The 12317-nt window shown below is 43.9% G+C and overlaps 1 protein-coding gene across 1 annotated transcript in view; it reads left to right on the top strand.

Moving 5' to 3' along the window:
• hs3st1l2 (heparan sulfate (glucosamine) 3-O-sulfotransferase 1-like 2) overlaps positions 1-8370 on the top strand; it is a 44249-nt gene extending 35879 nt beyond the window's left edge. Inside the window, exons 2-3 of the mRNA XM_033618963.2 lie at positions 3730-4153; positions 6924-8370. Of these exons, the coding sequence (XP_033474854.1) occupies positions 3896-4153; positions 6924-7589 (924 nt within the window). The 5' untranslated portion in view covers positions 3730-3895 and the 3' untranslated portion in view covers positions 7590-8370. The remainder of the gene's footprint in view (positions 1-3729; positions 4154-6923) is intronic.
• The last annotated feature ends 3947 nt before the right edge of the window (positions 8371-12317 follow it).

Here is a 12317-nt window from a genome sequence, read left to right as displayed (position 1 = left end):
GCAAAGTGTTTAAGAAGTCTCTGAATGAACATATCTGTATATTCTGTGGCCTAAGGTTTGTTTTACTGTATCTGATGCTCAGCTGAAAAAAAAACAGTCGGTTAATTCTTTCAATACCTCTGTGAAAATGTGTGTTTTCTTACACCTGAACATTTTGAAACCTCACCAAATACAGAATATACTGAAAAAATGGTTCAGCTGAGCTCTGAGGGTGTTAGTGCTCCTCAGGGAGGCCCGAAACCTCATAACAGCATTAATTTTCAATGCATCTCTTCTCTGTCTGCTTTAGATGTAAATTAATATTTCAATATCTTCTGGCCATAATCACATCACAGCCCTATATTCTGGGCTGAAACCACCACTGCTTGGACTGGGACTTTGTAAAATGGCACATTAGAGTGTAGAGCAGTCTCAGACATATGGGATCATGAAAGCAGGCGTGCGTGTATAGGGCGACTGCTGCAGCTATGTGAGACAGATAGAAACGTTCCGTGACTCCACCCTTAAAATCTGTGAGTGATGCCGACACTGCATCCTCCCCCGACTCAAAGGAAACATTTCACATTTTTATTCTCTTTGCAGAACGTTTGGGGATTTTATTTGTTCGGGACGCACCTGTTTTTTAAACTTGTGCATCTTTAGGAGACCTGTTAGTGTTTTTGTATCTTTCACTTACAGAAATGTTGAAATATGTATTGATAATTTCTAACACAAGCATATTATGTTCTAGTCTGCTTCTTTTCAGGAGGCTGGTTTTAGATTTAGATGAAATGTGTCAATATTGGTGAAGGGTTTCAGAGATGTGGAAAAAATATTGCTGATAGTTTAGCCTTCTGCTAACCGGAGCCAAAGCTCATAGCTGCAGCTTCATGTTCACGTTTATGTAGCTAATGTTACTACTACTACTACTACTACTACTAATAATAATAATGATAATAAACTTTATTTATATTGCACCTTTCATGCCAGAGATGCAGCACAAAGTGCTTTACATGAAAACAGAATAAAGATAAAACAGGACTGATCAGACCTGTATCAGGAAGTCAGAGCTAGTTAAAGGCTAAAGTGAACAGATACGTTTTTAGCTTTCTTTTAAAAATAATTAGCGAGCTAGCTTCCCTGATATCTATAGGTAGTGTGTTCCACAGCTTTGGGGCGTAATTGACAAAGGCTGCATCCCTGATCTTCTTCCGACTGTTGCTGGGAACCTCCAATAAACCAGCAGATGATCAAAGTGTTCTTGGAGGCAGATAGTTAACAAGGGAGTTAGCGATGTAGCTTCGTCCGAGCCCATGTAGGGCTTTGTATACAAGGAGGAGGAGCTTAAAATCAATTCTTGTCTTGGATCACACTTGGACCACTTCCTGCCGTCACAAACCATCTTGCTGGGAGGAAAGTGGGCAGCAGCTCCAGAGTCAGACCACCAGTCAAGGGCCACAGCAACCCACATCCAGCTAGTACAGACCCTAGCTCCAGGGGATTGGACAGCTATGACTCCTTCCCGGATCAGCAAACTTTCTGTTGCTGCCGTTACACAGGTTAGACCCAGCACTGCCGCCGGTCACCAGCCAGCTGTGATACCCAGTGCTGGGGGTTTGCACTGACTGCGTTTGTGCCCAGCGAAGTAGTTCACAGTGACAGGGAGTGAGGTGGAGGGATTGTGGGGTGGCTAGCAGCTAATTCTTGTCTCATTTGTGGTCTGATAAACAGAGAGGGAGAGTGTGCGGAGCAAGAAGGGGCTGAGTGATTGCACTGTGTGCAACTTATGAAATAAGATTAAGTAAATTACTGTACAAGAAACACTAGGTTACTGTTTGAAGCCGTGCAAATGCTTATGGTTGTCTAGTGGGAGAGGCTGAGGACAGAGAGGCGCGCTGCAGAGGGAGGGTGTGTTTTCAAACACTACCTCAGCTTTAAAACACAGTTATATGTATGTACAGTGTTTCTGTTGAATGGAACACGTTACCAAACAGTATTAGGGAATCAAATGAGTGCTTAAACTTTAGGAAACAAAACTATATTTAGGGATATATCTTTTACTATATAATGACGAAAACTCTGTCTGTGTGTGTCTGTTCCACATTTTTCTCCTCACTGACTTGGTCAATCCATGTGAAATTTGGCACAGTGGTAGAGGGTCATGGGAGGATGCCAATGAAGCAATATTACATCAGTTGGCCAAAGGGGGGCGCTATAGCAACCGATTGAAATTGCAAACTTTGAATGGACATATCTCATGCCCCGTATGTCGTAGAGACATGAAACTTTGCACAGAGATGCCTCTCCTCATGAGGAACACATTTGCCTCAAGAACCTATAACTTCTGGTTATATAGATTTTCCGCCATTTTGAATTTTTTGAAAATCACTTCAAATTGATCTGTTCCTAGGAAGTTTGACCGATCTGCATGAAACTGGGTGAACATAATCTAGGGACCAATATCTAAAGTCCCCTCTTGGCAAAAGTTGGAAAACTTACTAAAGCTGAGCTTCTATAAGGCAATGAATATTGCGGAGGGCGTGGCTCATCACATAAAGGTGTATAACATCTCAAGGGTTTCACCCATCACCACGCAACTTTGTAGGCATATGACCACACATAATCTGAGGGGACCCCTCCATTATTGACCCCATCAAACAAAATGGGGGCGCTAGAGAACTAATTTCTTATCTAGGCCTAACCGCCTTATGGATTTTTACTAAACTTTGTAGATATGTAGAACAGGACGCCTCAAGGTGACTGGAGAAATTTAACTCTAATTGGCAACTGGGTGGCACTATAACAACAGAAAAATGCTTACAAATGGCTAAAATGTGACTGATCGCTGATGCTCCCCCTGTGGACCAATGTTGTTGTTTTTCCTAATTTTTGGTATGACTAAGTCATGGTATGGTATGCTGTACATAATCACAGAAACTGTCAGTGTGTCATTCTGTCTGTCCCACGTTTTTCTACTCACTGACGTGGTCAATCTATGTGAAACTGCACATAGGCATTGAGGATTGGCATAGGTAGAAGGTGACAAAGCTACCAATGGGTATGGACTAGTACTGTAATTTTTTTAATCTGATGTCATCTTCATACATTTTATGGTGAGCTTTGTGCTTAAACGCAGCTGTGTTGTTGAAATTATTAGTTATCATTTCTGCATTTTGGCTCGCTCTACTTTTTTTGTTTGTTTATACTATATGTGGTCATTTGAACTATTTATTGATAGTTTTGTGTCCTTACTGATTTGCTGTAATTGTTTTCTGCTCTTCTACATTTATTTATCTATTGTCAGAAATCTACATTTCATGTCTGTATCAGTGTTTTAATTGGAGATTTTATAATGTGTGCACCAAAGGAAGATTAGTAACTGCTGTAGCAGAAGCTAGTGAGGATCCACAAATCCACAAATAATTGACTGTGAAAGCTGCAGACAGAAGAGTTGTTGTTGATTATTAGACACTGAGCTTTTTTTTGTTTTTAGAGCTACAGGCTTTATCTGTCATAAGTTGTGCTAATACGTGGCAGTAAACTTGATAAAGCCTGCTCAGCCTGCAGCTTGATCTTCTTCCTTCTGAATTTTTGTTTTAAGTTTACATTAAAGAGGACCTCATGTTGTGTGTTTATCAGTAGCGTTTCCACCTTGTGCTTCTACCACAGGGCCTGCGTTAAAGAATAAAGTTGTGTAGTGAGACAAAGTGGACACTAACCTTTATTTATTTTCTTTTTCTTGGTTCATAGGTTGTCCAATTGAAGAGCTTCCCCCTGAGGCCCCCTGCTGACTGCTAACAAGCACAACTCTGTACAAGTCCGGGAGCTTCATGAGTGTGTGCACATAACCTCCACTCCACCTCTGTGTGTGTGTGTGTGTGTGTGTGTGTGTGTGTGTGTGTGTGTGTCGGGCACCATGCTGTGGACAGTGATACTAGCGCTGCTGGTGCTTCTGCTGCTGCAGACTCAGCTGTCTGTGTGCTTAAGGGAATTACGCAGCGGGGGTTCCAGCCCCCCTGCCTACTCCTCTTCATCCTCCTCTTCCTCCTCCTCTCACAATGCCACCCAGCAGCGGTTACCTGGGGCGATTATTATTGGTGTGCGGAAAGGCGGCACAAGAGCCCTGCTGGAGATGCTCAATCTGCACCCAGACGTGGAAGTGGCAAAGGCCGAGGTAAAGACCATCACTGTCACCTCATAACTGTACGACTGTACGATCACCAGTGTTGGAAAGTAGATTTAGTCCAGTACTTATTAAGTACAATTTTTAGGTACTTAACTGGAGTATGTCAATCTTCATATTTCTACTGCATCACATTTCAAAGTGAAATACTGTGCTCCACTACATTTATTTGACAGCTGCAGTCAGGGTCGGCCCTAAACTGGTGGTTCGGTCCCACTATCAACACAAGGTTGTCGGTATCAACTCCACAGAGACTCAGCAATCAATTATTTTCCTGCAGACTTGCTTCCTGAACTTTCACAATAGCTGAATTAAATTCTCGTTATGCAAAATAGCTCTTTTAAGAGTCTTTAGCCTTCAAAGTCTCAAAAGATATTTTTTCATTTATGCACACAAACTAAGTTAATATCGTGCGCTACAAGATTTAAAATATATATGTATTTCAGGGACAGGGATGTGGGCCTTTAAAATATTACAGGGCATTATATTTAATAAACTGATCAGGTGGTTTGTTCGCAACTTCAAAGTAACTAGTAACTGGGGGCAGCAGTGGCTCAGTCCATAGGGACCTGGCTTGGAAATCGAATGGTTGCTGGCTCAAGTCCCGATCCAGACTAAATATGGAGGGTGGACTGGCAGCTGGAGAGGTGTCACAAGCAAATCTTGCTTGTGACAGAGTACCAGGTTGCCCCCCAGTCATTTTCTAATTCTCACTGAAAATAAGTTGATTCATAATGGGAATCTTTTTTCACTTCTAATGTAAATAAGGTGTCAGGGTGCATGAAAAGCACCAAAATAGAGCTTGTTTGTCGAAAAAGTGCCAGGGAAGGATCCCCCGGACTTCAACAGAGGTACAGACGAAGCCCTGAATGTCCTCAAACCCAAAAAATGCCCCTGCATACTCCTGATCTGTTCTAGGCTTTTGACTCTGACCCCTGGCCACATGTCATTTTGCAAAAGTGGCATCCGGGCAAAACAAGTTGAGTACTGCAAGCATGGAAGGAACACTGATTGGTAAAGTGAGACTGCTTTATTCAGTGTTTTTACTCGTTTAAATTTACTGGGTCCATTTGTTTGGGAACTGTCCATTGGTCCGAAAGCCCATTGGTCCAACATCCCATTGTTCCGACCATATTAAACCCATTGTTCTGAAGTCCCGTTGTTCCGAAATCATCATGATGCCCTGTGGTTAAGGTCTGGTTAGGTTTAGGCACAAAAACCACTTGGTTAGGGTCAGGAAAAGATCATGGTGTGGGTTAAAATGAAAAAGAAAGTGGCAAACACATAAGCTGTGAGCCTGCTCCACCTCAAGCCTTTCCCAGCTGACCCAGAGCCAGTTGCGGCGCACCATTAAGGCAGAAACACGCCCGCCGGGAGCCGTTCAGCACCGCGGAGAGCTCCCCACACAACCCCGACCCCAGAGTTAATAACAGGAGGTTATGGTGTTTCATTCTTTCCTCTCTATGACACTTGTATCCCAACCAGTAGCCTACTTTTGTTGCGTTGCTGATCCTCTGTGGTACACAAATACAGTATAGCCTAGTATAATCACATATCGGAACAACGGGACGTTGGACTAATGGGATGTCGGTCCAATGACATGGACCCCATTTGTTTTGAGGAGGAGACCTCTGCCGATAACTTGGCTCCCAGTAAAAAACCTCTTAAAGAATAAACACTGAAGACCGATGGATGTCACAAGGGGTGTTTTCAAACTTGGTCCTTTTCAGCCCTCTAAACGGACTCATAGCAGTGACTCAGCATTTTTTGTGCATATGAGAACACTCCAAGAGAACTCAGGCCTCTCTGAGGTGAGGTGGTCTGAGTTCGGTCTGCTTCCAGTCTGCAGTGCGGTTCACTTTGCTCTTTGCCATTGTATTCAGCCCTCTAGATCACATGCTGTTGACCTGGGACGCCTGAAAAAACAGACAAAACCTCGTCGGCCTGTAATGCTTGCAAGAACACAGGGCGAGCAGTAGTTTGGTTCATGGAAGACACTGCTCGTCTCCAGATGTGGAATGTAGAATACATCAAACAGCAACAGTCTACAGCACAGAAATGCTAATGTTTTCCTCCAATATTAAGTTCATCTGAAAGTGAGGGGCTTCATAACCACACTGCAGCACCATGTCAAAGTAAAAACAAAATTATGTCAATATATATTATATATAGTGTGAACAGAAAGAGAACTGAGACCCCATCAGAGTTCCTTTCCCGTTGGTCTACTTTTTGGTGCAGTTTAAGAGGACTGAGTTCAGTTTGTTCAAAAAGAACTATGTGTGAAAACACCCTTGCAGACTGCTCCATTAAGTAAATGCACTTACTTTCTACCACTGCTCATAATAGTATACATCAGGTGAATTTGTGTCTCACTCTGGGTGAACTTTTCCCCTCAGTGAAGAGACGCATACAAAGTCAGCTCAGCCTACTGTCTGTAGGTTTGCAGTGTACCTACATGATTATGAATGAAGACAGGCCTGTCCCGAAGAGGCACCACTGAGAGAAATCCTGATCAGGGTAGTTCAAGGTGAGGACTGCAAAGTTGGAGAGCTGGCGCACAAGAATAGATTGGTTCGGACAAGCTGGGGACAAAATGAAAAGAGCTCAGTGTCTCATAGATACAGTACATTTCAGATCTGGCTCCCTCACATTTCTCATCCCTTCACATTCTTTCAGTTCCATTAACGAAAGAAGTGAAATTTAGTGGACATGTGCTGCTTTCCTTGTCGTCATTAAAGTCACCTTCTCTTTCCTGTGTCAGGTTCACTACTTCAACGTGGAGGAGCACTACCGCCGAGGCCTGGCCTGGTACAGAGCCCAGATGCCCTTCACCCTCCCCAATCAGCTGACAGTGGAGAAGACCCCTGGCTACTTCGCGGCCCCTCAGGTTCCTACACGTGTCTGGGACATGAACCCCGCCGTCCGCTTGTTGCTCATCGTCCGGGACCCCGCTGAGAGGCTGGTTTCTGACTACACCCAGGTCCTCCACAACCGACTGACCCGCCACAAGCCCTACCAGCCGCTAGAAGATCTCCTGATCCACAAGGGTCACATTGATCCCGGGTACAAGGCGCTGCAGAGGAGCCTATACTACCAGCATCTAGCACGCTGGCTGGAGGTCTTCCCCAGGGAGCAGATCCACGTAGTGGATGGCGACGCGCTCATTCGGGATCCCTTCCCCGAGCTGAGAAAGGCTGAGAGGTTTCTGGACCTGCCGCCCAGGATAAGCCCCAACAACTTCTACTACAACACCACCAAGGGCTTCTACTGCCTCCTGTCTGCCGGACACGACAAGTGCCTGGACGAGTCTAAAGGCAGGCCGCATGCGCCGCTGAGCACCCAGGCCTTTAAGAAGCTCTGTCACTACTTCAGGAAGCCCAACAAGCTGTTCTTTGAAATGGTGGGGAGGTCGTTTTCCTGGTGCTGATCCAGTGATGAAAAGCACCGCCTGCTCAATGCAGACACATTCAGGGACACAGAGAGGGACAGAAGACTGTGGTTTGTGTGTTTTTGTAGGTAGACGAGTGAAAAGATTTTAGTTCGATTTAAGTCATAAACATCTCTTGTTGTTTATACCTACTCAGGTATAAATGTGGCCAACGAAAGCAGCACATATGTGTGTTTGAGTGAAGATATGTGAAGAGTTAGAGTGGTCAACACAAACCTTTACCATGACCATACTGGTGCCTCCTGGGACAAACTCACTTGACGAAGCTTACGACAACTGTGCCATACGCAAGTTTGAAACCGGACACGCGACTAACTCGTCATTAGTGCTCATCTGTGGGGTGAAAAGAAGATGTGCAGACTTTGAAGTGATGTAGAAATAGGCAAGTGATGAAAAGATGGTCGAATCTATTAATTGTTGCACTATGAACTCTAATTGCATTAAAAAAAGTCAATCGAGGTTCAATGTGGACAATTTCAAACAAAAACCAACTCCTTGCTTTTATTTTTCTCAACAGTTGTAACATGTTTATATGTTAGTGGAAATGTTTTAGTTGAATCATCCTCTTTACTTCTTTCTTTTGTTATTTTTCAAGGCCGACTTTCAGATGTTCAATGAAATCTTTTCCTGTTTTTAGCTCTTTAGAAACTAGCCACCTTGAAATCTTCTTTTGGTTTCTTTTTTACTTTCAAGGCCAATATAGTACTATCGCTAGTTTGTGTTTTTTAAGACGTCCTTCTAATAAATGTGTTCAGTCCTACACTCTCCTTCCTTTTTACCAGTGTGTTGAACCCAGCTACGAGGTGTATTGGTTTAAAAACATCAAACATAAAGACACACAGCAGCTGACAGGTCTCTGTGAAAGCTCCTCTCTCTCAAAGTGTGTGAAGATGTTCTCTGTCAGTGTCTATCTAACATGTTCTTTACATCGAGGATCAAAGGACGCCTGCGTTTCTTTTCATCGTGAAGTTATTCCTGTGAAGGAATTACCTCCAGTTTCACCACCACACTGTAACAAATCACACCTGCAGGTCACCTGAAGGGCTGTTTGAATCTTGTCTATATTCAAAGTCAGAATGGATTTCTTGAATTAATTCAACCCAAGTGCTAGAAAAAAATTATGCAAACCAGGGATACTTAATATTTGCATGTTGCATGTAGCAGATATACTGAAACTTTACATTTCAGCAACGCTGGGAATAATGTGTCAGGTTTAGGCACAAAAACCACTTAAAAAATCCAGTTTTAGGGAACAATCCCTGCAGGAAACACAGCGATGTCTCTATATATCCCTGCTGCAAAAACACTGGCGGGTTGCTACAAAACACTCACATTCGAAACCTAAAAAGCTGCTGGAAACAGCCATAACTCACTACAACACAACCAGTTTTGTTGTTTGTTGGTCTCAAAGTGTGGTCAGCAGCTTGGCAGGCTCATCTTGAAAAAGTCAGCTCATACACTGCGTCACGTTGCAAATGTAACGTCATGGTTTGCAGAAACGTACACTGCCAACATTTTTTTCTGGCAACTGGCTGGTTGATTCAGTTTATCTGGAAGGACTAGATTGGACTGACATGTCGGGACATGAGAGTAGAAAGTTTAAATTATCAGATTAAAGGATAGATGAGCTGTTTTTAACCCGAACATTGCTTTGGTTTATGTTAGACTCACTGTCCCACAATTCACTGGACAGTGCAACATGGTCTCAATTTGAAGTCTTCAAAAAACGGCGTTTGTTCAGTAAAACTTCCAGCTGATACGCAGCCGGTCGCCGTGTTGCCAGGGGGAAACGCGGCAGGACAACAATGAAAGTTAAGGTAGTGGAGGTCCGAGTAGGGCGAGTGGGAGGGTCAGTGGAGTCATCCCGATGTTATGTTATGATTGGCCAGTCTGCGTCTGAGAGCGGAAAATATTGAAGGGTCAATTCCAATGGGTGCAGCTGCAACACGAGTTTGTTCTGTCCACCACACTGTGTCACACCACACCAAGACTGTTTCAGAAGCGGAACGCTTTGCCTGCCTGATTTTGAAAGACATGCAGATTCGGTCATGTCTCCTCAATATTTGTGCTTCTACCTTAAAGCTACTCTTACTTTTCTTGCATTTCACACAGCACTTAGAAAAAATTTGAACATCCACAACCCAACCTCCCTCCAAAGGCCTACTCCCTCCTCCTCCATTACATCCTCATTACGTCTATGATAGACGTAGGCGTTGGCAAGGTAACGTTAGATACACCAAAGAGGAGAGCGAGTGTAACGTTACAACCAAGACAGTCAAATGGGTTCAAAATGAGTTTTTCAGGAGTAGGTCTATCTAGCGACGAGGTGAATGTTTATTTAGAAATATAACCATGCCACGATATTGTAATGAATCCCTCACGAGCAGGAGACCAGAGGAGTGTTCGGGAACAAAGGCCAGTTTATTTGAGCACTCCAAAAACTCCGGTAACACTCCAGGGGGTAAAAGACTCCGTTCCAAACTCTGACTCTTCTAGCGTAACACACACACACTTCATACACACATGCTCGTTTACCATACTAAGTGGGGACCCCCCCCCCCCCCCCCCCCCCCCTGCGCTCCGCCAATCTCCAGCCCGCACACTGACTGACAGCGTGGCCGGTAAACATAAACAGAGCTCAGCTGTTTATTTAGCCTAGCAATATCTCCGGACTATAGTAGCTGCAATGGACGACTTTGAACGCAATTTTGAAGAGTTTCTTGTAGCGGACACAGACCCAGAGCCATACCTGTTTGAGCCGGAGCATACAGATGAGGAACTCCATGTGTTTAATGCTGAGCGGGCGAGAAGAGAGGCTGAATGCACAGAATGGGATTCGGTGCTACTGCTACCATCGTTGGGGAGATATATCATCAGGAGGAAAAGCGCCGCAGAGAGTGCATCACAAGGAGTGAAGTTGCGTCTTCTTTTCCTCGCAGATGACGGTTCGGGTTGATTCTCTCCTGTTGCGTGGTAAATGTGGTCCATTCGCAAACTTTATAACTAAAAAAACTTTTCACTACTCTCTATAGACAAACTACTAACACTCTCTGCTGTTTCCTCCTCCTCCTTCCTTCCTCCCGCTGTCTTCGTTGGTTCATTTATACACGCGAAACGCGTTCTCTGGCTGGCTGGATTGTCCGCTCGGTCTGCCGTACATACATGGCGGCGCAAGATGGCGACCTCTCTAAAGCAAGGCCCTTGCCATATATATATATATATAAAAGCATAATTATAAGGCTACGAAAACCAAACAAATGTTATTTTATAGCGATTATACACTTGTATAACCATATTAATGGGTAGAATATTCAGATTCAGATTCAGATTGACAATAAACCATGCCAAATATTACACACTGGCCCTTTAAAAGGACTAGCTGCTGATGCTAAATACCCGAGTCGATTTGTTTCAAGAAAATTAGTCTTGTAAAATGAATCACTATTTGTGCCAGACAAGATTTTTTTTTATGTCCCGAACGAAAGATCTACAGTAGAAAACACAAGGTTTCAAAACTCTTGTTACAACATCCAACAATAGAAACTACTTAAACAAACACCTCTGGATTATTACCTTTAACACTGTCACTGTTTCGTGTGGTGCATTTCAGGCGTCTCCTGTTCGCTGCAGAAGAGAATGGGAGCTGAAGGCTGACCTCTGGCTGTCACCCTCCCACCGTCCTCAAGAGAAAACTGTAAAGACAGAAGCAGAGAGAGATGTAAGAATAAACAAATGACTCTGGCTCTTTGAAGATTTGAGGCAGCGCCGTCTTTCATGTGTTCCCTGCTGAGGCTCGCACTCATGTGGACAATACATCCCATGTCACATTTCATCAGAGAAATCTTTACGTCGCGTGTCGGGGTTCCTGAGTTTGCACCAGTTTCATAGCCAACTTCGTCTCAGAGTGATTCACAGCATCAGCTTTATCTGCAGGATTAGATGTTCTATTTTGGTGTCACATTTTATGCATCCTGGTGTTTCTGCTGCACTTCCCAGAAATCGCCTGTCAGTCAGAGTTTTCGGTGTGTTCTTTCTCTGATAAGCCAAGATGACTATCACTGCTCATACTGTGGCAGCTCATGATTTTAGCCACATGAGCGGCTCTGGGGATGGCAACGTTGGTCAGTTGGTCCAGCACTAAAATATCTCGATAATTATTGGATGGATCAGAAATTTTTGTACAAGCATTCATAATTCCCAGAAGGTGAGACTTAGTTACTGTGGTGATCCCCTGATGTTTCCTCGAACATTTATGGTTTTGAGCTAAATGTAATATCTACTGGGTGGATCAGTATCACCTCAGTATGAATTGATCCGTCCAACTTTGATTGATGACCAAATCCCTGCAAAACTAATGACACTCAGTCCCATCAGCCTCACCTGTACTTTGTGTTAAGTGCTGATTAGCAAAAGTTACTGTAGCATGTCCACAGGCACACTTACATCACACACTTGCCAACACCTACGTCTATCATAGACGTAATGAGGACGTAATGGAGGAGGAGGGAGTAGGCCTTTGGAGGGAGGTGGAGTTGCAGGAGGAGGGAGATGGGACTTTGGAGGAAGGCGGGAGTTGTGGATGTTCAAATTTTTTCTAAGTGCTGTGTGAAATGCAAGAAAGGTAAGAGTAGTATAATACTTTGCCACTTGATGCCCTTCACCCACCCAAACACCGCTGTGGGCTTAGTAACCCCCCCCTCACGGCAA

The sequence above is a fragment of the Epinephelus lanceolatus genome, chromosome 9 (genome assembly GCF_041903045.1).
Source record: "Epinephelus lanceolatus isolate andai-2023 chromosome 9, ASM4190304v1, whole genome shotgun sequence".
Taxonomy (NCBI): Eukaryota; Metazoa; Chordata; class Actinopteri; order Perciformes; family Serranidae; genus Epinephelus; species Epinephelus lanceolatus.
The sequence above is the reverse complement of the archived record's forward strand: the minus strand, read 5'-3'. Positions and strand labels throughout refer to the sequence as shown.